This window comes from Toxotes jaculatrix, chromosome 15 (assembly GCF_017976425.1).
Source record: "Toxotes jaculatrix isolate fToxJac2 chromosome 15, fToxJac2.pri, whole genome shotgun sequence".
Classification (NCBI taxonomy): Eukaryota; Metazoa; Chordata; class Actinopteri; family Toxotidae; genus Toxotes; species Toxotes jaculatrix.
In genome coordinates this window covers 25,702,647-25,726,204 of record NC_054408.1, presented here as the reverse complement: position 1 = coordinate 25,726,204, position 23,558 = coordinate 25,702,647, and the positions used below count along the sequence as shown (strand labels likewise).

Below are 23,558 nucleotides of genomic sequence, written 5' to 3'. Positions count from 1 at the left end.
GAGCCAGCTGAGGTGGCTCGGGCATCTATTTAGGATGCCCCCTGGACGCCTCCCTGGGGAGGTGTTCCGGGCATGTCCCACCGGGAGGAGGCACCAGGGAAGACCTAGGACACGTTGGAGGGACTATGTCTCTTGGCTGGCCTGGGAATGCCTTGGGAGGAAGTGTCCAGGGAGAGGGAAGTCTGGATGTCACTGATGAGACTGCTGCCCCCATGACCTGGCCCCGAATAAGTAGATGAAGATGAAGATCACTTATATTACAGCTTATATTATGCTACAAATAACATCACCCATAGTCCTTCAGGTCCTCCTGGACAAGAGTTCCCTCACATCCACTTGTACAAATACCTGGCATTTGACAGCCGATTATCTTGGATACACACCAAGCAGCAGTCACATTCAAAATTCCTCCAGAAAATATCTAGGTACTATAATCATTAAGGACAAAGGATGTGAAAGGATATGGTAACAGATGAAGTGTTACATTTCCATCTTCATGCTTTGTGCCAGAAACACTGCTTTTAGAGTGAGAAAAGGAAAAGAGTCATAACCACAAAGACATGCCCCTACAGTAAACCTGATCAGACTGTATGGCTTTTGGTTAACAGCATATAACTCATAACTGCTGTGATGAAATGCATTAATATGATCATGTTGTATTAATATGGTCATGAATGTTCCTGGACTCAAATGGTTGGACACTAGTGATCACAGCCAATTGTCATGATCAGCCCGTAGGATGGCTGTTTGAACTTTTTTGATTTGTTGAACTCCTTATGGATTGTTTTGGATGTTTTTGGACTTGTTTAAAACTCTGATTTTGGTTTCTTGAGTCTGGTTTCAGCATTTCCCGTTTTATTTTGTAGCCTTGTTCCTTGTGTGTCTAGTCTTAGTCTATTTCCTGTCTTTGTCTGGTTTCCCGCCTTGTTGATTGTATGCGTCTTCCTAATGTGATTCACTGGTTCTCCTATCAGCAGTCCCCTGTGTATAAGTCTTATTCCGGCTCTTTGTCAGCTTGGCTGTTCTTGTCCTGGAGTCTGTGTCCTGCTCAAGTGTGTCCCTGCTGTGTTGCTTGCTGTGTGTGTACCTGCAGTTGTTGTTCCTGAGTTCTGGTTTCCTGGCCATGGATGTTATCATTATCCACCTGTGTAGTGGTGTCTGCATTTAGGTCCATCGTGTGCTTGGCAGCAGTAGTTAGAGCACCAACCTGTTGAGCTGCCTATGGTTGCTTTAGCCAACCAAGAAACAGTGGTTGTGGTGGAAAACAAACATTTTACTGATATGTTCAGTGCCACTGCATCTGAGTCTTGCAAAAAATGTCAATCAACATTTCCTCATTGCGTTAATTAAAAAAAAAAGGAATCCAGGTGTAATTACATTTCCTCCAAATGTATTTGCTGTTGTAGTTTCGCTGCGTATGAACGTATTTTTTTTTTTTGACACAAGGGTATTTTAAAGCAGGCTTTCAAACGCCATCAAATTCTCTGCAACACAGTTTCATTGTTTCAAGCTCATGCACCATCTGATTACACTGGCAGTACTTAACACCCCCCCCCCCCCCCCCCCCCCCTCCACCCACCACAAAAAAAACCCCAAAACAATCAGAGGTCAAATCATCTTTTAATTATGAGCAAAATGTGTGTGTCCAAGTTGTGGTCACACTGGACATCATTTTTAAACACAGTTTAAGAATATCCCCCAGACTTAATGACCAAAGTAAGTGTTGGACATTGATGCTACTTTGAAGAATCTAAAATATAAAACATATTCTGGTTGGTTTAACACTTTTTTGTTAACTACATAATTCCATATGTGTTCCTTCATAGTTTTGGTGTCTTCAGTACGAATCTACACTGTAGACAGTAATAAAAATAAAGAAAAAACACTGAATGATAAGGTGTGTCCAAACTTTTGACTGGTACTGTATGTATATATAATATCCCCCCACACACACGCTGACTGACACAGACTGAGTGGTTACTGAGTAACTTCCTCTGAAGCTTCATGCTTTGTGTTGGTTGCATGAGTGGATTTGGATTGTTGTCCTCAGTCTCACCTTAATATCGGTGCTGTTATCTTTAAAAGGCGTTTCAGGAAGTTTAGCTGTGACAGCTGCCAAAAATACAAGGAGAAGTAGCTTGAGTTCCCTGCCTGTGTTTCCCCGGATTTTGAGTTAGTGTTTCGGTGAGGAAGCGGAGAGGCCGTAGTTCTGTCCGGAGACATTATGGTTTCAGTGGAGACACTTTTGTTCGGGGACTCGTCGCACTCAGTGGTATGAAGCTGGCACAATGCTTTTCATTTTCCTGTGCCTTCTAGCCGTCGTCCAAGGTAACTGAGTAACACACAACACAGAAGGGTTAGCTGTGTGGCTAAGCTGTTTAGCTTTCTGTGCTAATGCGAGGGACACACACAGGCCTCTAACAACAGTCTAAACCAATCTGCTGTCTTTTGTTAATTAGGGAACAGTTAAACCAGCCAAAAACACTAGTGAAAACATCATGTGGGACATGTTGGACATGGACTTTAAGTACATGTAGACGAACAGCGCTAACTTTAACTTCTGACTGCTCTTTGTCTTCTCACGGCGGGAGATGTAACACCAAGACTACAGGCATAGGTGGTGTGTTATTGTCGTTGTGGGGTCCGTGTGTGAGCGACTCATGGAAGGAGCAATAGACGTGAACAGCTCCACCTGTTCCAGCTCCGTCCTACTCACGTTCCCTGTTCCAGCTGTTCCCAGAAGCGACGCAGTGCTTGCGTCATTTTACACTACGATCCTGCGTCACAGTGCTGTTTCACCAGCAGAAAGGCACATAATCAGGTTGCTAGCCTCTGAGACAATATACGCTTCCATTTTTGTGTCTGATTTAATAAAACATACGTTTGCTCCCTTGCTGCGTGTTGTTAAGTCAGAGGTTCTCTTAGAGCCAGTTAAAGGGCTTAGACTGAATTTACTAGCTTAGTTAGACTATGATGTGATGCGTGGCTGACTTAAAGTGTCAAACATTGTCTCCTCAATCGCTGACCTGTCTGTTCCCACCAGTTCAAGCCCTGTCTGAGGCGACGTTGGCTCCACCACAGAACATCCATACTGATAATTGGCTGCTGATGTGGACCCCCGCCACTGAGGAGAGGGACCTCACCTATACTGTCCAGTACAGCAGGTGAGATCTGCGTCATCCTGTCCGCTGGAGTCTTCCATTTTATGTAATGTGTATTAGAGCTACAACTATGTCTCAATTAATCAATCATCTAACAACAGAACATTTATCAGCAACTGTTTTGATAATTTAATAATTGTTTCTGCCATTTCTGAAGCAAAATGTTATAATTTCAGCTTCTTATGTGAGGATTCAGTCCTTTTCTTTGTCATACACAGTAATAAAGTGAATAACTTTGTTGTTTTGGGCAAACCAGACATCTGAAGACGTCACCTGTGGGCTGTGGAAAGTTAGAATGGTCATTTTACAGTGTTTTCTGTCATTTTATGGACAGAAGGGATTCATTGGCACAATAATCTGCAGATTAATGGAAACGGATAATGATCATCATTTGAAGACCTGATGTTTTTCATACTTTCAATAAAGGTGTCTCCCACATCATCACAGATTCTGGGCTCATGTAAATCTCCTGCTGTTTCTCATCCCTGTCCTCAGCTTCAACACCAAAGTGTGGCAGGATGTACCAGCTTGCATCCAGACACCTTTCAACTCATGCAATGTCGCCTTCACCAAGGATCAGAGCCAGCACGGCTGTGTGAAGCTGCGTGTGCGAGCAGAGAGACGTGGCCTGAAGTCAATACCAGTCAAAGCCTGCAGCAGACACAGTAAGGAACCAGTCAGTAAATGACTGACCACCAGACAACACTGGTTCTGTGTATGGTCACCTTCCACAGTTTGTGCCATCGAGCGCAGATCTCTGCCATATAAGAACGTCAGTCGACAAAGTCACATCAAAGTTGTCTTTCTGTCTTGTAGTGAGGGTGTAGGTGTTAACCTTCCTAACCACGCTGTGAACCACAAGGTGTGAAGTGAAGCAAACCTGGAGCACACTCTCATCACTCTGTTAGAATCTTGAGGTTCAGATGTGTGTGATTTATGTTCGGTTGCTTGTGCTCATGTGAGATCTCACATGACGTAGATTGTTCTGGGGGTGTGTTCGTGTTTACTGTGTGAACAAACAGCAAAAGTGGGATTTATCAAACAATTAAGCTGTTGTACATACATGTGCTCCTGCACATACAGATTCATTTGCATACAGAAATTCTCTGAATGCCAAATATGATCAGAACATGAGTCACTTTATGTGACTGTCCCAGTAAAGATCTGCAGAATACAACAGAAAGAAATGATCACCTTGTTTTGTAAATAAGAGCAGAAATGCAGGTCTTCAGTGAGCTGGGTTTACAGCATATCCATTATTACATGCTTGACTGTAGAGCTGTTTCGTGTGAACCGGTTTGCCCACTGTTGTCCCTGTTTACCGCGAGGAGTTTGTAGCTGCATTGGAGTGTGCATGCATGTGTTCGAGCTCAGTGATACGTTCAGAAAGAGAAATGTTTTTGCACAAAGGAGTGAATAAAAACTGCAGACATGGTTTGGAAATGACACTGATTTTTGTCCACACTCAGTGGGTTTGTTTCTTTTTTTTTTTTTTTTTCCCCAGGCGACACCTGCAGCCCTGAAGTCAATCTGACTGCACGGCCCGGCTCCCTGACTGTTTATTTGAACAAGAACAACAGTTTGACCGCGGAACATGCAGCCCATGTAAAACACAGGGTCTACTATGGCAAAGAAGGAGAGTCACTGGAGGTGAGACTCCTCATCAGCAGAGTGAGAGTGCAGAGGACTGTTTCCTCTTGTGCACTGTAGGTGATGGAAGACGACATTCACACTGATCTGTCAGTTCACGCTGAAACAAAGGGTTAAATCTGTCATTTGTTTAGAAAAATACGGCACAAATTCACACTTTACTCCTCTGAACAAGATTTTTGTTCCTGTTGTCTGACAAATAACCAGCTCAGATTAGTGCGGGTGGCCTGTTCACCACATCCCCCGAGCTGATAAATCCTACCTCTGCTCACTTACTGCTTTATAACCATCTGAGAAAATAATAATAAATAAATAATGTCAACAGGCCACTCTGACGTTAAAACCACAGAGGGAGGGTTAACATTAGAAATCACAGAGACCCCAACGTAACCCTGAACAGCACACTGTACATACCTGAGGCACGTGGATCAAAGCTGTTCAGTACCAAGTACTTTGCTCTTATTTGGCACCAAGACACTTGGTTCACACAGAACTGCCCCTCAGAGTTCCACAGTGTCCCCAGTACTTTGTTGTAACCTGCTAAAAGCCAACACTGAATGTTTTCATGGCACAATAACAGAAGTTATTGCTGGTCAGAGTATGTGTCAGTGTAATCCAAATGTCTTTCTCTCTCCAGCGTATGTATGAAGATGGTACGTTATCGGTGTCCATCTCCAACCTGGAGGAGGGACAACGATACTGTACCAAGGTGCAGTATCTTTACTACAGCGACCCCATTGGACTGGAGCGTTGTACGCAGTGTGAGGTCATCCCCAAGTCAAGTAAGACCACGTTCATAGATGCTGCTGCTAAGCAGTGTTTTTAAGCCAGGCACACGTGGGGTGGTTTTGGGCCATTGAAGAACCTGATTGGCTGTGTTGCTTGTTTGGAACAGTTCTGAGGACAGAGACACTCTGTTGATGAGAGAAACGAAGAGAGACAGTTTTATTTATTATAGAATCTTATCGCACACACAGAAGCTGTTCAGTGTGTTACAGGCAAAAGATGAGAAAAAATAAAAGATAAGAGTTTAAAATGCAAATCAATAAAATAATAAATAAATAAATAAATAAATACAGACCTGGATCCAGTAGAACACCTTTGGGATGTGCTACAACATGAGAAACCAGTAAAACACTCCTTGTTGTTATTGCACTCGTAATGATTGCTTCTGTCTCTCTTTGTGTGTGTGTTTGTGTGTGCATGCTTACGTATGTGTACCTTACATTTGCCAGGACACAAAGCGAAAGAAACAGAGGCGATAGTTGCGGTGGTGGTTGTCGTGGTCCTGGTCGCCCTGATGACTAGCGGGGCATACTTCCTCATCTTCCAGCGTAGGAGAATCAAACAGTGGCTGCAGCCTCCTTGCGAGATCCCACCTCATGTGAGCACGAACACTGACCACACGACCACCAGGTCTCACTGTATACACACTGTGTGTTTATGTGTGTGATTGTGAGAGATGTGTTTTGATTAGCAGGTTATATATGTTGAATAATCAGCTTGTTACACAATAAGGAGTCTGTGCCCATTGTGGGAATCTGCATTGTTTGTAATAGTGTAACCAACCAGATGAGTCTGACCCATCTCCACTTCAGGTGTATAGACAGGAAGTTAGGGGAAAATAAAGGGGGTGGGACCGCTGCAAACCAACCACCAACCTGCCAACAACTCCTGCTCCAGGTTGACACGAATAACGTGACTGATTTTTTTTTCTCCTCCTGTAGTTTCTCCTGGAGCCATTTCCTGAGCATCACATTTCGGCCCTCACCAGCAGCCCAACCGAAGGTCGCTATGACATCATTTCTTCCATTGAATGAAGGCGGCTGCCCTCCCACCATCCCCTTGTGCCCTGCCTATTGTCCTGCTACTGCAAGGATCAGACCTGGCCTGTAAAACAAAGCCAGATCTGTAGGTAGCCAGCTAACTTCAGACTTAACCCTGAATTTTCAGGGTTACATCGCCATGGTAACTTACCTGCTCCGGAGCAGGTTAACTTCAGAGGATCAGATCAAAACCTGTCAACAGTTCAAACTACTTGCCAATCAAATCACTGGAAAAACTGAGTCATCGTTTCCACAGGACCCCGACAGGATTCTAAAGGAATGTTTTGCTTTTGGAGGTTTTCATTCATTCTTCATTTTAATTGAGCGAAGATTCTTTGATGTGACAGAATCCCTGACAGCTCTGATTCTCTGACTGTGATTAAAAACTAAACCTAATGTCTTTCAGTGAAATGATCCACACACTATTAAATCTATCCCATGAATACAGATGAACATTTCAGTCAGACTGACCTGATCAGACATGAACTACTCCTCTCCTCTCCTCTCCTCTCCTCTGGCAGCAGAAACACATTAACTGATTTTTTTTTTACCTGCTTGTTACTAATTCAGTATCAGTTGTACATTTTTTATAATGTTTCTATTCTAGTCACATTATCATGCTGTTTACATTTCACCTTGTTGAATATTAGTTTTGCATGTCGATAGACCTGGATTTACCTGCAGGTGTTGCCATTTCTTTCCATCTCATATTAAATGCTTTATCGTGGTTCTGACGATGGTGCTTATAGGGAACATTTCATGTGAACATGAGTTAACTGAGCCAGTTGATAACCAGCTTTGTAGTACAGGTGATCCAGGAGGAGCGAGGTTAGGCACAGTGAAGCCAGATAACTAAGAGACATCGTGGATATGTAGAGCTTGCTTCTTAGTACAGGCTTCTGTTGGAACTGTTTGTGGGAGTCAGCTTCCATCCTGTAAATCAGCTGCATCTTCTGGCTCCAAGCACTCACTTGAGTTTGCTCCACCTCTGTCTACATTGTCAAAATTTGTTTGTACAAGTCGCATCTGTCATTTGGATGTTTCATTGTCTGACTCCTGAAGTTATTCATGGACTCTTTTACACTGATTGACCTAGTCACCTAGTCACTAAAACATATTTTTTCACTTAAATGCAAAAGAGATTTAGTTTCTAAAGCATTAAAACTTTTTTTTTTTAACTTCAACACCAGATCCTCTCTGTCAGAATCACTGTCCCTGTTTCTCTGGATAATCTACACCACACAGTGGCAGCAACTGCCACGGTCAAATGAAGTGTTGACAGTGAGTGACAGTAAGTCTGGATTATCCCTGGAGTTTCTGAAAAGACACTGCTGTTTAATCCTTGAATACAAAGACTGTTTAATTCTGTGTGTATCTGTCTGAACATTTCCTGTTAGTTTTGGTCTCCATGGATACTTTATGTGGCCTGGCTGCAGTATTGATGTTTCATTTTTACTGTGTGACCAGTCACAGGGGCTGAACCTGGTGTGATTAAAAGCTCTTCAGACGTAAGAGCCTGCAAGAGAATTTTATTTTCCCCTCCGCTTTTTTTTCTCCACATATTTTAAAGCTATCTTCCTTTAACTTCCTAATAAACTTTCATACTGACCAGGGATTAAATGATTTTTTTGTGTACAACCTGGAAACGTCCTAAGTGAAAAGTACCTGGATTTAATTTGCGTCATTTTGATTGTCATGAATCATGTGGAGACTACGAACCATCAATCAGTGAAATATTCTCTCCAGCCAATCAGAATAGAGAATTCTCAGTAGCCATAGCTGTGTGGGCAATTCAGCCCTTTTAACACACAGCACTCAAGCTGCAGGGGTTCAAAAGTAATTGGACACTTGGATACTAAATGTTTCTTGGGTAGCTGTGTGTTATGTCAGTGATGCATGATTAGCCAACATGGGAGACATGAAATGTCAAATGTAAACTGTGGGTTTCCTTCCGTAAAATGTGCTAATGGAGGCTCCACCACCACTGGGTTAGAAAGGAAAAAGAAAAAAACAAGAATATTCCACAGCTGATGGACACAGACAGTCCACTTTTGGCCGATAAGACACTTTTTGTTTTTATTTTTCACATCTTAGGAGCTTGACAGGTCAGAAGAATGATAAAAAGGCTGTTTCCATCTTCCCTTTACCCTGTACAGGTCAAAGCCTTAGGGTACAGGTGTATCTCACTTGATTAAAAAAGTTTCACATCTATATGTGGTAGAAAGGAGCCCATTACGAGTTCCTTAATACTGTTACTACAGCAGTCTGATTGACAGCTTCACAAGATTTGTTCTCTTCTGGAATATTTACAGACATTAAGTGGCTACTGAAAAAAAATCCCAAGAACCTGAATACTTACATCTCATTTTACAAACAGGAGATAAACCAGGACAAAGTGCAAGAAGACAAAAGAGGCTGCTCTGACATCCACCTCACAACATATTTACACACTTTATACACTACAGTGAAATTACACTGTAACCCTCAACATATGGGGATTCACTGGAGATGCAATGAAACTAAATGAGCCTGGTTCCTCAGTTCACAACAACAAACAGAAATTCCCTCATTTAAACAGCATGAACAAAACAAAAAATACACAAATGACCAACAAACCAGTGACAGAGCCTGTGTGTGTGTGTGTGTGTGTGTGTGTGTGTGTGTGTGTGTGCTTGCCAGTTAAAAAGCAGTGCTGGTTATAAAATTTATGGATTCATGTGTTTGGAGTGGAGGTTCTATAAATGTTTTACTTAAAATACTGACCCTAAGGACCCTGTGTTTGTGTGTCAGTAATAAGACAGACCCTCTAACCCCATAAATCTTCAGTCCGGCCAAACTTGTAGATCAGAGTGCTGCAGAGAGGGAACAGGAAAAACACATGACTCTTTCAGAACAAGAAACACTGACTTCTGCATCATCAGCACTTCTTTTAGTGGAGCTTCAAAAATAAGAGAGGATATTTCTACACCATTATGTGTCATCATCTGTGATGTTCAGTGGTGGAGCAACAAACACTGCTGCAAGTATAAAATCCACACATGCAGTCATCAAATTTCTCCTCTAGCAACTTTAGAATTTTAGGGCTGAAACTCATGATACACTGCTCCCCATATTCTGATTTTGGCTCTGACTGATTGTGATACACACTTAGCTGTGTGTAACAGTTCATTTATAGTTGTGCATTACTGCATGTAGCTACAGAGTCTACACCATGGTGAATATGAAGGCACCATAGAGAGACTGTAAGGACTGTGATTGGTCAGGTAATACTAATATTGTGTTTCTTGCATTAAGATACATGTCAGAACCTGTACATGGTGTTGTAACGTGTCGTAACCACACTGTGTCAGCCGGCCTCGCCACTTCCTGCCTCAGGCCCATAAACGCATAATGTTTCCAGGGACTGATCATTTGAGAAGATTTTTTATGTTTTAAAAGACATAAGGGCAGAATTTCAGAATTTTAAACAATGCTCTTAAAACCACTTTTTTCCCCACAATGCATCACTATAGTCACATGAAGAAGTCGTCTCGGTCTCTGTGCACTAAGCAGCAGTGGGGAGTAGTGAGTCAGTGACACTAATGATGTGGATGCATGGTTTGGGAGTGTGATGGTCCACAGTCATATTAACACTGAGGTGCCTTTGGCAATATAGTGCATGTTTTTTTTTTTATACTAACATACTGGGCCACAAAGGAAAGACATATATCTAGCTACTGTACGTGTTTGTGATATTTACATTTGAAGTGAGGTAAATCACAGTCAATGCTGCAGGAGAAAAACTAGAAAAGGGTTATATAAAGTGTTAAATTCTCCAGCTCTATCATGTATGAATCATATTTCATACCTGCTGTCCAGCACAACAGAGTTTTTCAGTATAAAGACTCAAAACCCGTGAACAGGTTGTGAAAGTTGCTTAAAATTTAACTCTTGTTTACTAAGTTGATTTCAGTATAGTTTCATGTTATACTCACCTAAAAAAGATGAAGGCATTCTGAAAGAATACAGCCAGGCCTGGTGCCACTTCATTCTCTGAAAAATTAAGAAACAAATAAATACCACAGTCAATAACAGTAAAGTATGTAAGGGGATTTTAAAAGATGTGAAGATGAAAGTGAAACTGAGAAGATCAAACTATTAGGTTTGTATGACTGAGACAAATTGAGCAAGTCAGACAAATAGAGAACTACTGACTACTGAGCACCTTTGACAGTTCAAGATCAACTACAAAATCAGAAGAACTACTGCAGTCTGAAACGTCCAGGTTCTCTCTTGACCTTGTTTGACAAAACTATCTTGAGGTCCACTTACTAGCAGAAAATGCAAAAAGTTCAATTATGTGATAGGTAGTTAACATTGCTACATGGTGGTCAACTCACTGACAAAAATAGAAAAAGTGAAGAACAAACTGCCAGTGCTTTGACTGCCACTGTGTGTGGATACCCAGCTGTGAGAAAAAAGCATGGACTGCTGCTGATTCAGCCCACAGTCAGTGTGGGCTTGTTACAGAGATAAGACTTGGCAATAACATTAGAAACTAATGGAAAGAGAAACTTTGCCTTGAGTTCTGCTGTGCAGTGCCTGTATAAATTGTTTTCTGATGTAACACAGTTGGGCCACTTTTGTGTTGCAAGCAGCATGGAGAACACAGAGAACATTCAAAAACTATTGTTGTTCACACTATATCCCTGGTCCAGATAGTGTAAAGTGTTTCTTTAATGTTTTTCATGTCTCAGACACAGCACTCTGAACTGCCTTAAAATGTGTTCCACAAACCTGCCACAGTGAGTTGGCTGTAGTTAACCTCATCTAGGCAGGGAAAGTGTGCACCAACTCAAAGATATGAAAAACCTGACTGACTGACTGACTGACTGACTGGCTCCTGGGTAGGGGTGTGCCCGATTCATCGATTAATCGTGACGCGACACTTGACGATTCAGAATCGATTCATAAATGTTCAAAAATCGATTCTTTTAATAACGGAAGGAAAGTGCAGCGGTCGGAACGAAAAAAAAGTAGCGCGTGCCCCCCGGACATATTATGGGGCCCTATGATTTCCGCGATCACTGAATCGCGGAATTGGCCGACTAAAACAGAATCTATTTTAACGCGGAATATCCCGGAATTTGACATAATTTGAGTGCAATGCTGTTTTCGTGTGGAAGAGGAACGTGTGTCAGGGGAAAACTGCACGGAGGGAAGCAAATCTGGGTGGCACAACAAGCCCCTTCCACAGACTAAGTCCCTCCCCCTTCAAAACAATGCAATCATGGCGAAGCGGCTGCCTACGGCTCTGTGTTCGTCGGCGAAAAAACTGCGAAACTCGACGCCAACTGCTCGGCTCTGTACTGAGGGGTTAGCGTCGAGTGTTGCATATTCTGTCAACACTCCGTTGACTGGAAACGGAAGAATACGCGCAGTGACCATATAGTGTCCAAAATCCATATGAGAAACAATCTGGCTGACATGCACATACAATAAGATTTAAGAGGATTACTTTCTGGACATGTAAATCAAGATATCAGATTGTAATAGAAGTGGAAATATTATCCATTTCCTTTCCCTATTTTTTCTTTTATTTTTTAACATTTTTTTCATGTACATGTTCATAATAAAATAATCAAATCAGAATCATGTCAGTACAGCCACACAATATATATTTTTAGTATTATTATTATTGTTTTTAATCTACATCAATAAATGAAAAAGGCAGAGCTAATGCCTTTTTCTTCTTTTATCAGAGGAGTTAGAAAAGAGAAACGTGTTTTACTTCAATGAATGGATATGTAAAAATATACATTATTTTACAAGTAACTGAGAAAAGAAACATTCTATGTGGGAAAAAAAAAGATTAATCGAGATGCATCGATAATCGGGGAATAATCGAATCGTAGCACTGTGAATCGTAATCGAATCCAATCGTGAGGTGACTTAGATGGCACACCCCTACTCCTGGGTGATGTTTGCAGTGTCTATCATCAGCAGGTTAAATGATCACAGGAGCGTACTATAAACAAACACTTGCAAATATCAGTTGGAGCAATGCAGGTCTTGAATGAGAAGGTGGTGGCAAAAGAGCAAAGCCTTCAGTTCACAGAACAAACTTTTCCAAACCCCTTATTTACAGTGAGAGCTTGAGCTTTGGATACTGAGCCAAAGAGCCAGGTGATAGGTAAAGTAAGCAGAGGAGCTATTTAGAAATGAGTCTCTCAGTTGAGTGAGAGTCACAGGAAAGTGTGGTCATGTTACTTTAGTCACCATAATGTATGGATGAGCTCAGGTTGCAGTGTAGTGTCAGAGATAAGATAATCCAGGACTGTTTTTTTTTTTTTTGACAACAGGTCCTCAGAAATATGTTACCAGCAGAGACACTGTTCGTCCGATGGCATATTTGATTCAACGTTATTAATTAGAGCAGCCACTGTTCTTCCAACAATGAAAACAAGTTTTTACAAGCAGGAAGAGACAGTTCCCTCAGTCACAGGCACCACTTACATGTGCCACTTCAAGTGTCTCGTACTTAAACTACAGATTACACGTAGTCATACATCTAAACGTCTTCACAGGTCAGATCAAACATCTGACTGAAATCCATCTTGGTTTGTTTTTTTTCTTTTTTAAGTCATATGCAAATCAGCATCAGCCCTCCTCCAGTCAAGATGCCATCAGATGCTTCTGTGTCGTGTTCATCTGATCAGCACAACTTTGCTTGCAAATCCTCCTCCATTTATTGTTATTATCTTAGTTTACTGATAGGTCAATACCACAGAAATAGGTTTTAAGTGCACGACAAGGAAAACTGTCTAACGCTCTGTTGCACTCACAGAACAGATCAAGAGAGTTCAAATAATTAACTTTTTCCCACATGCTAACAAAACTTTGGATTTCAAATACGAAGTAACAGCTGTACAGGGGACAGCTTAATGACACGGTTACACTGGCTAGAGTAGATATCCAAATACCCCCATGGTCATTTGAGCAGCTGGATCCTTTAGACTGCTATTCAGACCGTGGACCCATAAAGACCTCCAATTTCCATGGTTTCATTAACAATTATCTGGCAATCACAGCATATAATTAACACCATGTTAATCCAGAGAGACAGTCAGTGAGCTCTCATGCCATTTATAGAAACATCTGCTTTTGTTCTGTCTCCACTGCATTTACTCAGGTTTTTTCCTTTCATTACCCATCCATACATACTGTTAAATTCAATTTCAGTTCAATTGTCTCAAAGCGCTTAACAGAGACCCAGAGCCTGACCCCAGATCAAGTACTTAAGGCGACAGTGGCAAGAAAAAACTCCCTTTTAACAGGAAGAAACCTAGAGTAGAACCTGGCTCATATGGGGGACCCTCCTGCTGATGGCCGGGCTGGGTGAAAGGAGGAAAAGGAAGAATATAGGACAGCAGGGAATAGAGGAGAGGAGGACAAGGACATGCAGCATATAAAACATGATACAAACAGGGCTGGCAGGGAACAATGTTAGAGGGCCAGCATTCAGATTACAGAACAGTTAGTGGATACTGTGTGCTCAGCAGATTAGTTAGAATAATAAACAGAGCACAGAAGCAGAAAAATATGTCAAAATTGGTAATTATTTACATTAAAGCTGGCCTAAAATAATACAAAATGTCTCCTAAGCAGAGTGGAAAATTAAGCATAAATTAATGTACTAAAAATGGACACTGAACACTGGTTTAATTAAAAACACGGTAATAATTTAAGCAGGAATTACTGGGAGGACCTGATAACTCATACCTCTTTCTCTCTTTGTTATTGACTTGACAGTGCTGCAGTGCCTTATATCTGGTATCTGAGCTACAGTAATGAGGATCAGACAGAGATATTCAGCCTTCCTGTCATACAGTGTCCTCACACCAAAAGGAATGAATAATGTTGTTGACTGAAAAAAGCAGATAATGACAGCTGTAATACTAATACTAATAATAACTAATAAAACCCTACCACCATTCTGACAGAGGAAAGGGGATTTTTCAAGCTATTGACAGATATGCAATATGAAAGTGAAAGCTATCTATGCCTAGATCAGAGCAGATGTACCATTCTGGCAGTGTAATGAGAGGAGGTCATCAGATAAAAGAGTGAACTGGTAGAAAGAAGACAGAAAGGAGTGAGGTACTCCAGTCAGAAAACCAGGCTTCCACTGCTAAAAGGAAATATTCTGAAGGGACACAGAAATATACTTTGAAGATTTAGCTGCTAAAATCTTCTGTGATGCTTGTAACTATGGATCTCCCATGAATGTTGATTGAATTTGTGATTGATCAGTGTTGTGTCCTAAGGTAGAAGGAGATCGATTCTGTAGTGAAGTCAATAACTTTTGTGGTGTTTCTGTTCTGTTCTGCAGGTGAATGAAAACTGAAAGTCAGCTCTGTTTGAGACCATGGACACATCAGCCTTTGTGCAGTCATCAGCTACCTCGGTCTCAAGGGCTTATCACCAAAGGATCAACCACCCCTTGCATCAGAAAACCAATATAAGAGTCACAGAGGCTGTGTCCACACAGACTTTAGCCCTGCATTAAAAAACGCAGCACCGCAAGCCAAGCCCACCTAATGCCACGGCCCCTTCCTGTAGAGTCTGTTGTGGTTGGCAGTGGGGTACAAGAATGCCCAGTTTTTCTTCTTCTCCACTTTGCACTCATTTTAACCATTCATTTAGCCATCTAGTGGCCATCCACTGAAACAACATTTCTGCAGATGTATTTCTGAGAAAAAGATAAATTCTATAAATATATTTGGATTTTCAAAACTGGACACTTATTGCAAAATTAAAAATGATTCTTTTCACAACCATATAACGTGTTAGTTCAGATCCAAACCCTTTAAGACACCAAAAGTCACATGAGAACACAAACTAACTCATCAAGGCAGGGAGAGAACAGCAACTCCACATGCCTACTTTCATCTTTCCACTTCCTGAAAAAATGTCACTCTCTGCTGTATTCAGTGCTGCCTTCTATCTTAACATCAGATTAACAGTCTGCAACACACATAGCAGTATCATTAAAAATAACAATGGTACTACAAATCATTGAGAAGACAATAGCTGCTGCAACAGTCAACCCAAGACAAGTTATGCTGGTGTTAGTGGCTAACACTACCTCCTGAGTACACTGCAACCAAACTCCAGCTGGCTGAAGGCAGTGACAGAAGCCTCGGGCTGATTTATTTACAGGTCGGGGCTACAGCAGCTACAGAGAGATCATTGGGAGCACAAGAACTGGGATGGGTCAGTGTGGGCTGTTAGGCTTCTCTCCAAGCTTCTGATGCCAGTAGAGATTGCTAAAAGTAAGGACAAGATGAAGCATGTGATAGCTTCTCCTTTTCAGTAACACACACCTCACAGAGAAATCTCCACTACATACCTTCTGCTCATTGCAACTGCCACTTTCTATCACACTGAATGAAACAACATAAACATTGTGATTACACAATATAGTCCCTTTTTCAGTGATGAGGTAGGTCAAAATTTCCCATCCTCACTCTGTATCACAAATTTCTGATCAAGTACTACAAATCAAAACAAAGCACAATTGATTGATTTCATTTTTATGTCGGTACAAATATTTCTTTTTTAACACACACACTTCAGTGGGTGAAGTCATGAATGTATGAGTCAAAACTTGATTAAACATCTGGTACTGATTAAATCATCTGAGGGAACTAAACTGATCTGAGAGATCAAAAGCTTGTGCAGTACAAAAAGACAAACAGGGACAGAAGAGGGTGGCAAAGATGGAATGGTAAGACAGGAAGACATTGTGGCTCAGATGAATAAATACTCACTTGGCACCACGTAGCCACCGAAAAGGATCCAGATAGAGGCGATGAGCGAGCCAAACATTATCATAAAACCAATAAACAGCCAGACACGAGCTCCTGCAAGGACAAAGACGTGCTAATCACTTTCATTTGCTCACTAGTCACTCCTCACTTTCACTTTAGAAATGTCTGGACTATAATAAATTCAAGCAGAGCAAGGTATGAAGACAGTGCAATGTTCTGTGTGCATTAAACAATACGAAACCAAAATTAGCAGTTTGTGCACAGGAAGTTGTTTCAGACAGACAGACAGACAGAGACAGAAACAGATAAATAGACACAAGAGAGAGAACATTTTTGTGTAGGGACATGTACAGACATTTTGATGGGCAGAGGCTTAATTAAATGGCGCATACTCCTCTCCCAGCTGTGCTGTGGGTATACATGATTAATCCTAACACACACATCCACATGTGCACGCATACGCGCACACACATACACACCTGGGAAAAGGTACATCAATACATAGACTGGCAGAAACAACTGATCAGAAGGAGCAAAAAGCATATGGAATAGAACATTATATTTCAGAGACTATCATGTAGGCTGCTGTGGCCTCTGTTAACCTAAATATGATATAACCTTAACATACAGAAATTATTTTATCCGATGCACTGGTCCTCACAAATAATTTCATTAATTTAGCTGAATGAAGACTCACCAGCCCTAATGAACAACAGCTGAGAGTGTCACGTAAAAAGAGAACTGGCAGTTTCTCAGTTCTCACGCCCTAATAATAATAATTAAAGGTGCGAGTAGTGTTGAATGGGCCCCCTCAGTTCATTTAACATGGCTCTGAATCTGCATGATTGTCAGATACAGAGCACTTTTGTGACCACTGGACACCGCACTAATGAGTATGTATATTCAAGTTACAACAGCTTCTTGCTTCAAAGTGAGACAACAAAATTCGCCATGCCGCCACATACACGCCTTTCAACAAAAACAACAACAACTAAAACTTATGCAATTTAGGTTTTTAGATTACACTGACCACATATGATGTCAATCTGATTTCCTCTCTAGGAGTAAGAGGAAATACCACGCCTGTAGATGACAAAGATATAGACTAAAATTGCACACGTAATTAAAAATGGCTGACTTCCCCTTGGGTTTACACTATGGCTTTACGAGGCTGTTTTGTAAAGCTACGTATGATACACATCGTACAGACCAATGTAAAGATAAACAGCACACTATTAGTACAAATCTGTCCTGTATAACATTTGGATTACCTCAGCTTCAGCTCAATTCAGGGAATGTGTTGAAGTAAGTTTTTGGAATGTGTGATGTATAATGTGGGAGTTACTGGCCAAAACGCTTGTATAATATGTGTGGCCCCCAGCTTCCCCCCAAGTGACTGCTACAAAGACGATAGGTTCCTTGTACCAGGGGCCGCCTCAGTGCTCAGGCCCTAAGGAATTAGGAATGAATTAACAGAACAGGCAACAGTACAGAACTATTTAAGTGATTTTACAGGTATTACAGAACACAACTGGTTTTTAGTAACAGTATAGCCCATTGTATCACACATTAACCTTACTTTAATGCAGTCATTGCTGTCTTATTATTGTATAACCATTAAGATACGACTAGTTAGTGCATCAGGGTGAAATCAGTAATAAACATTTTCCATGGTATGGACACAAATACATACACTAGGTAACGAGAAGTTTCTTGTAAAAACGGAATAACTTAGTATCTTAAAATAAAAATTAAATAAATAATAATTGTAAAAATTATATTTTCATAATGTCAAATGTCTCAAACAAGAAAGGCTTTTTGTTACAAGAAGACAGTGCAGACTTTTTATTGTCAAGGTGGCAGCAACGAGCCATCATATCTTTTGGTATCTTATATTAATTGCTTTTTTTCATATGTTTTCCACAGCCTTGAGGTCAGAGCCTTCAAGCCATCCAGCAGATGATTAGGACTGCACTTATATGCAAGCAGCCATTATGTTCATAGTGCTAAAAAAAAAAAAAAGCAGTCAGCTACAGCACAGTTTACTGGTAAATGCATGTCGACAATGAACAAGATTTCTGGGAACAGCCACGTTTGTTGCTGTTGTTTGTTGTTTCTGGACATTTAACGTGCACACACACTCGCACACACAAAGAAACACTTAGAGAAACATACCTGTTCTGCCAAGACAGCCTTCTCCATACGTGTCTCCCCTCACCTGGCCATTAGAAACTGCATTGATCCTAAAAATAAAGACACAGTAAACAATTCACAGAAGAGGAAACTCCATCTTCAACCTGCAATAACTGATTCCTTTGGTAGAAGAGAAAACAAGTTGCAAACAAATTCATGCATCATCACCTTGTACACTAATATGGTGAACCTGTCAGCCAACAGGTGCTTATCTTTTAGTTATGTTTTTTTTAAACCTTTATTTATTCAGCTTAGTTTCACTGAGAGGCAACTCCACTTTTACAGGAACACCCTGATCCCATTCACAGAGTGACACACCTGGAAGCTGCCCAGTACAGTACATTTGGAGTGGTGTTTGAGTCCACCTGATGAATCTATGTCCAGTATTCCCTCTCTTTTACTTCTATTTTTATTCTGTTGTATTATTTATTCACATTTTAAACCAGTCACAATTATCAAATATTTTACCCAATGAGATGAATGTTATCTGTATACTGGCAGAGTAAACATTACAGGCCAACTTGAGACATTTGTTATTTTTGTTGGGTTTCAGTGTTTGGCCTCAGAAAACCATTTATCTCTACTCATCATGAATGACTGATCCTCTGTTCCATCCGCACTGTCAGACAATCCCAGATCAAATCTGAGATAGTACACACGTAAACAGGTAGATATTCAAACACTATTACTGCTACCTTGACTCTGTCTTCTGTACTGTAAGGGACAAGCAAGTAATTGAAACCAAGTCTGGGCTATTTTTAAAAGTAGAAATCTGCTACAGTGATGTTATGTGACATTAAAAATTGTTATGAGACCAAAAAGTGGTCAAAACTATAAATAGTTGTTTGTATGATAAATAATAGATAAATAAGCACATAAAGAATTGATTTAGTAACTTCATTAGTTTGTGAAGAATGCTACAGAAAATGAGTGCTTTAGTGAATGGAACCTGCAGTTCTAATGGTGTCTTCAATAATATTTCAGGCTCTGCAGCGGAGAAATCCTTGCACTGCATTGCTTTCCAGACATGACCAGAACCCGTGTGGCAGCCCATCATTAAATCTTACTTAGGTTCACCTCACATAAATCTGATGAACAGCACCTAAACTTAAAAAAAAAACAGGTTCAGAGTTATTTTAAGTTAGTTTAAATTTTGTGTTAGTACCAACCAGTTTCTCTTTTTTTGTATTTATTTTCCCCAATTCTCTCAACGACCCAGATGCAACGTTCTCTACAGGTGTGTGCAAACTCTCTAACACTGTTTTTGTTGAAGGAACTGCTTCCACATTCTCAGTGACTCTGACAGACAGACAGACAGATAGATCTCCAACACTGAGTGCCCAGCACTTACATGAAAAATGCTATGGTGGAGAAGACACCACATGTGTGGAAGGCATGGTTCAATTGCTCCTTGGTCGGATACGCCACTGCTGCATCAATCATGATCCACCAGCCTGTGAAGAACTGGAAGAAGAGAATAAAGAGTTGATATTTGAGGTGTCTGAATATGATGCAGTTCCACTAGCTGACTCTTTTATTCTAATGTTGGGGGAAAGTAGTGGAAAAGAGAGAACACAGGGAGATATAGAGTTTTTCCATTGCAGGCAGTCGCACCACGCTGTGCTGTGTACAGCTGTGGGCAGTCAAGTCATGACTGTTGCATTGCAAAGCACAGTAAGGTAAAGTTGTTGAAGTGTGCTGGTCACAAACCACAGTAGAAACCTGTGGCCTGCAGCCCTTTCAGCCCACTGTGGCTGTTCCTGTTTCTACTGTTCCTCCCTGCATTCAATTTCAAACGAATCAGCTGACCAGCAGAATATATGAGCAGAATATGCCCATGTCTGATTGAGCAGACCTGTTTTGACTGAAGCAGAGCAACACTAATGAAGCCCTGCTAACATGACATGACAAATACATTGTATTTTCCTTCCCTGTGTGAAGCAGCGTCAGCATCAGCAGTAACTTAACACACCTCTCATAAGGCTGAAAGTGATCAGTAAGCAGCAAAATCAATCAAGATCAATACATCCAACTCAGTTCACTGAGAGATAGAAAAGCAACTTCATAACTTCATCACAGACACAGAATTTGCTAAATAGAGTAGTCTAGACTCTAGGTAGTAAGTAGCAGTTTCTAAAGCACTTCTCAGGAAATCCACAGGCCCTGTTCATGAAAAAAACTGTAAAAAGATAAAGGAATCTGACTCATCTGTATAGCACAATTACGCAAATGTGTAACAATTAGTTTATCAACGGCAAATCAGTACTGTAATTCAGATCCATAGAGGCCAACCACAGCTTGCCTTGGGTAGGCTTGCTTTCAAATTCATTGTAATAAACCACTGAGGAACTGAAATACTGCGACTGAGCTCCTTCCGTAAATGCTGTGTGAGACAAGAAAGAAGAGAAGAGTACTAGAGACAGAGGAGGAAGATAAGAGTGACAGGATCCATTAACATTTTCACAGCTTCCACACCTCCTAGCATGGAGGTCATATCCTCTGAAGCACAAGTACAATTTCTCTGGGGTTTGTGATTGAGACAACAATAAAAACAAAGACAGTTACTATTTCTTTTCATACTACTTTTGCTGTGTGTGTGTGTGTGTTTCTGTCAGTGTGTACTGAAATCACACCAATTTCTAATGCATTTTCAGATGGGATACTGAGAACATGGAGCAATGGCAAGTAAAATGAAGCCTGTCTTGCACTGATATACGAATGGTTTTTGACAGGTGTGTGTTATTTTCACATGCCAAACCTCGGTGAGCAGTAAGCCAGTTTCTTGCTGTACATAAAGCAGAGCCAACTCCCACACCACATGTCCATTAATTCACATCTCAGTGCAAAAAGAGGACACCGGACACAGGTTTTTAGCTTAGTATACCTACGCAAACTCATGAATGTCATTGTACCTCGGTGATGAAATCTAGCATACAACTTAGCATATTTGGTTTACACTTACAGGGACGGAGATGATACAGAAGGAAGTTCTCCCACCCTTTTTACAGGCTGATTGACCTCTTTACATACAGAAATCCAGGTTCTGATGCACCCATAGATTTGTTCTTGTGTTGGCGCTTTTATAGTTTGATGTTTTTCAGGGTTTCATACCCTAGTCTTGGCAAACTATTTCATTTCAACAGAATTTCTATTGTGGGAATGAAAAAGAAACGTTAACTTTAACTTGAAATGCACATCAAGAAGCCTCAGCCTATACTCACACAAACAAAGTTACACCCTAACATTTCTCAAGGCAAATTCTATGTTTATTTTACATTTTTTATGTGAGTCGTTCAGCCTCTCTCTCTCTCTGCAAGACCACTCACCAGAACTCCAGCCACAATAGAAGCCACTGCGTTCCTCCTCTCTCCCCAGTCGATGCAATCGCACTCTGGCCAGCGGAAGTTATCCAGAAAGCCAGCCATTTGCAGCCCTCTTTGTGCCCGTCTCCTCCTTTTTCCTTGTCTTCACAGGTAAATCAGTCCCCCTCCTGGCTCCGTCTCTGTTGACACCTGCTCCACCTGCTACCTTCCAGGAGATCAGAGATTCTGTCAAAGCTGCCTGCAGAAGATATGTACATTAAGCATGTGTCATCTTGTGACAGGTAACCACTGACCTCATGTGTTTTTACAGACACAGAAATAGCTTTCAGATAACTCAAGGACAAAAATATGTCACTTGTATACAGACTGCTGTACCAATCTTGTGAATCGTTTGATCACTTGTTGATGCCCTGCTCACTTATATTTGGTTAGGAAAGCAATGCCTGTATCCTGCCCTGAATTCATTTAGTATTCAGCATAAAATCCAACAGGTAGCTCTTATTTTAATAAATTTATAAACATTATGAATGGTTGATTTTGAAAGTTGTCTCCCCACCATCTCAAGCCATTGTAAAAGACAACTAAAACTGGAACAGTGATTTATACCGGGCTGCACGTTTAATGAATCAGACAACGAAAGCTGTTCAACCAGTGTTACATTTCATTTTATAACCACAACCAGTGCATACCTGCAGATAAGCCCACTATTATAGGATCTAAACTACCAGCTCCTAAAAGTCACGGAACAGGGAACAGAAACAAACCAGAGTCCGACTGACAGCTAGAGTAGGCTAAGCTAGCTTCAACGTTAGCATAACGATACTATTTCTAACGCGAGGCTATGGTTCATCCGAAGCAGCGCTCTTTAGAGAAAACAATGGCTTGTGTATTCTTAGCATTGCACCATTAGTGGCTTAATAACCGTAACGCACGGATCTTTCCTGGGATGTCAAAGCCATAGTGTAGGGAGTTAACGGCAGCTAACTGCTCACGCTGCAGCTTTTATTCTTCACAAAGTTAACGAGGAAGCTAACGGCTAGCAAACATCGAGCATGAACGTCAACAACTTTAAACCCATTAACCACAGGCAATTAAGTTATGACCCACTGTGAAATATTCTGCATGAAGGGTTAACTCCGTCCAGCTGCCCACCTTGTCATGAGCCCGTGTTAGCTTTCAGTTTCCATTGAAAGGCTTGTTGGGCGCTCTTCTTCTTCTCCTCCTTCTTCTTCTTGATTTTTCATGACATTTTTAACAACGAAATAGTGCATTACCGCCACCAGCTCCCGACCGGCTCTACATCGGTACACAGTAGCTATTGATTTTTATTTTCCATAAAGCTTCAGAATTCGTCTTTATATTATTTATTTATTTAAAACAGTGAAGCTTTACAACTGAACCTTTTTCATTACCGTATGATTACTGTTAGTCATACATACCGAAATAAAGACTCTTACTCTTATATAGATATTTTGTGTCTGATATTGTTCTTCAATTCAAAGCCTCAAGGCCTAATATTGAAGGGCATCTAACTTTTTAAGGAAACTATTTGATTTGCTGATACATATTTTTAAACTACTGCTGGTCCAAATA

General features: G+C 40.9%; 2 protein-coding genes across 8 annotated transcripts; one reads left to right on the top strand and one right to left on the bottom strand.

Annotated features, from left to right (window-relative positions):
* Nucleotides 1-2,029: 2,029 nt before the first annotated feature.
* On the top strand, nucleotides 2,030-8,245 carry ifngr2 (interferon gamma receptor 2). Of its 2 annotated transcripts, none has more exons than XM_041056997.1 (7): nucleotides 2,030-2,272; nucleotides 3,044-3,164; nucleotides 3,657-3,826; nucleotides 4,666-4,811; nucleotides 5,449-5,593; nucleotides 6,047-6,195; nucleotides 6,539-8,245. In XM_041056997.1, exons 2-7 carry the CDS (start codon nucleotides 3,109-3,111, stop codon nucleotides 6,629-6,631), a joined length of 759 nt encoding a protein of 252 aa, XP_040912931.1. In that variant the 5' UTR covers nucleotides 2,030-2,272; nucleotides 3,044-3,108; the 3' UTR covers nucleotides 6,632-8,245. The 2 variants fall into 2 exon arrangements, with proteins under 2 accessions (XP_040912931.1, XP_040912930.1); XM_041056996.1 differs by having other exon boundaries at nucleotides 2,031-2,328.
* A 441-nt stretch (nucleotides 8,246-8,686) lies between these two features.
* LOC121194251 (transmembrane protein 50B) lies at nucleotides 8,687-23,248 on the bottom strand. Of its 6 annotated transcripts, none has more exons than XM_041056998.1 (7): nucleotides 23,118-23,248; nucleotides 21,969-22,203; nucleotides 19,994-20,106; nucleotides 18,625-18,692; nucleotides 16,450-16,542; nucleotides 10,612-10,669; nucleotides 8,687-9,489 (listed from the first exon to the last, which is right to left on the bottom strand). In XM_041056998.1, the coding sequence occupies exons 2-7, from the start codon at nucleotides 22,065-22,067 to the stop codon at nucleotides 9,444-9,446; spliced, it is 477 nt and encodes a 158-aa protein (XP_040912932.1). In that variant the 5' UTR covers nucleotides 22,068-22,203; nucleotides 23,118-23,248; the 3' UTR covers nucleotides 8,687-9,443. The 6 variants fall into 6 exon arrangements, with proteins under 6 accessions (XP_040912932.1, XP_040912937.1, XP_040912936.1 ...); XM_041057003.1 differs by having other exon boundaries at nucleotides 21,969-22,170; nucleotides 23,118-23,199; XM_041057002.1 differs by having other exon boundaries at nucleotides 21,969-22,166; nucleotides 23,118-23,186.
* Between the last annotated feature and the right edge of the window lie 310 nt (nucleotides 23,249-23,558).

Excerpts from the sequence above, each read along its gene's own strand:
- ifngr2 (XM_041056996.1), top strand. The coding sequence starts at position 2,289 with ATGCTTTTCATTTTCCTGTGCCTTCTAGCCGTCGTCCAAG. Across the intron at positions 3,165-3,656 it reads TATACTGTCCAGTACAGCAG|CTTCAACACCAAAGTGTGGC; the intron begins GTGAGATCTGCG and ends CCCTGTCCTCAG. Across the intron at positions 5,594-6,046 it reads TGAGGTCATCCCCAAGTCAA|GACACAAAGCGAAAGAAACA; the intron begins GTAAGACCACGT and ends TACATTTGCCAG.
- LOC121194251 (XM_041056998.1), bottom strand. The coding sequence starts at position 22,067 with ATGGCTGGCTTTCTGGATAACTTCCGCTGGCCAGAGTGCGATTGCATC. Across the intron at positions 16,543-18,624 it reads AGGCTGTCTTGGCAGAACAG|GAGCTCGTGTCTGGCTGTTT; the intron begins GTATGTTTCTCT and ends TTGTCCTTGCAG. Across the intron at positions 10,670-16,449 it reads CGGTGGCTACGTGGTGCCAA|AGAATGAAGTGGCACCAGGC; the intron begins GTGAGTATTTAT and ends TTAATTTTTCAG.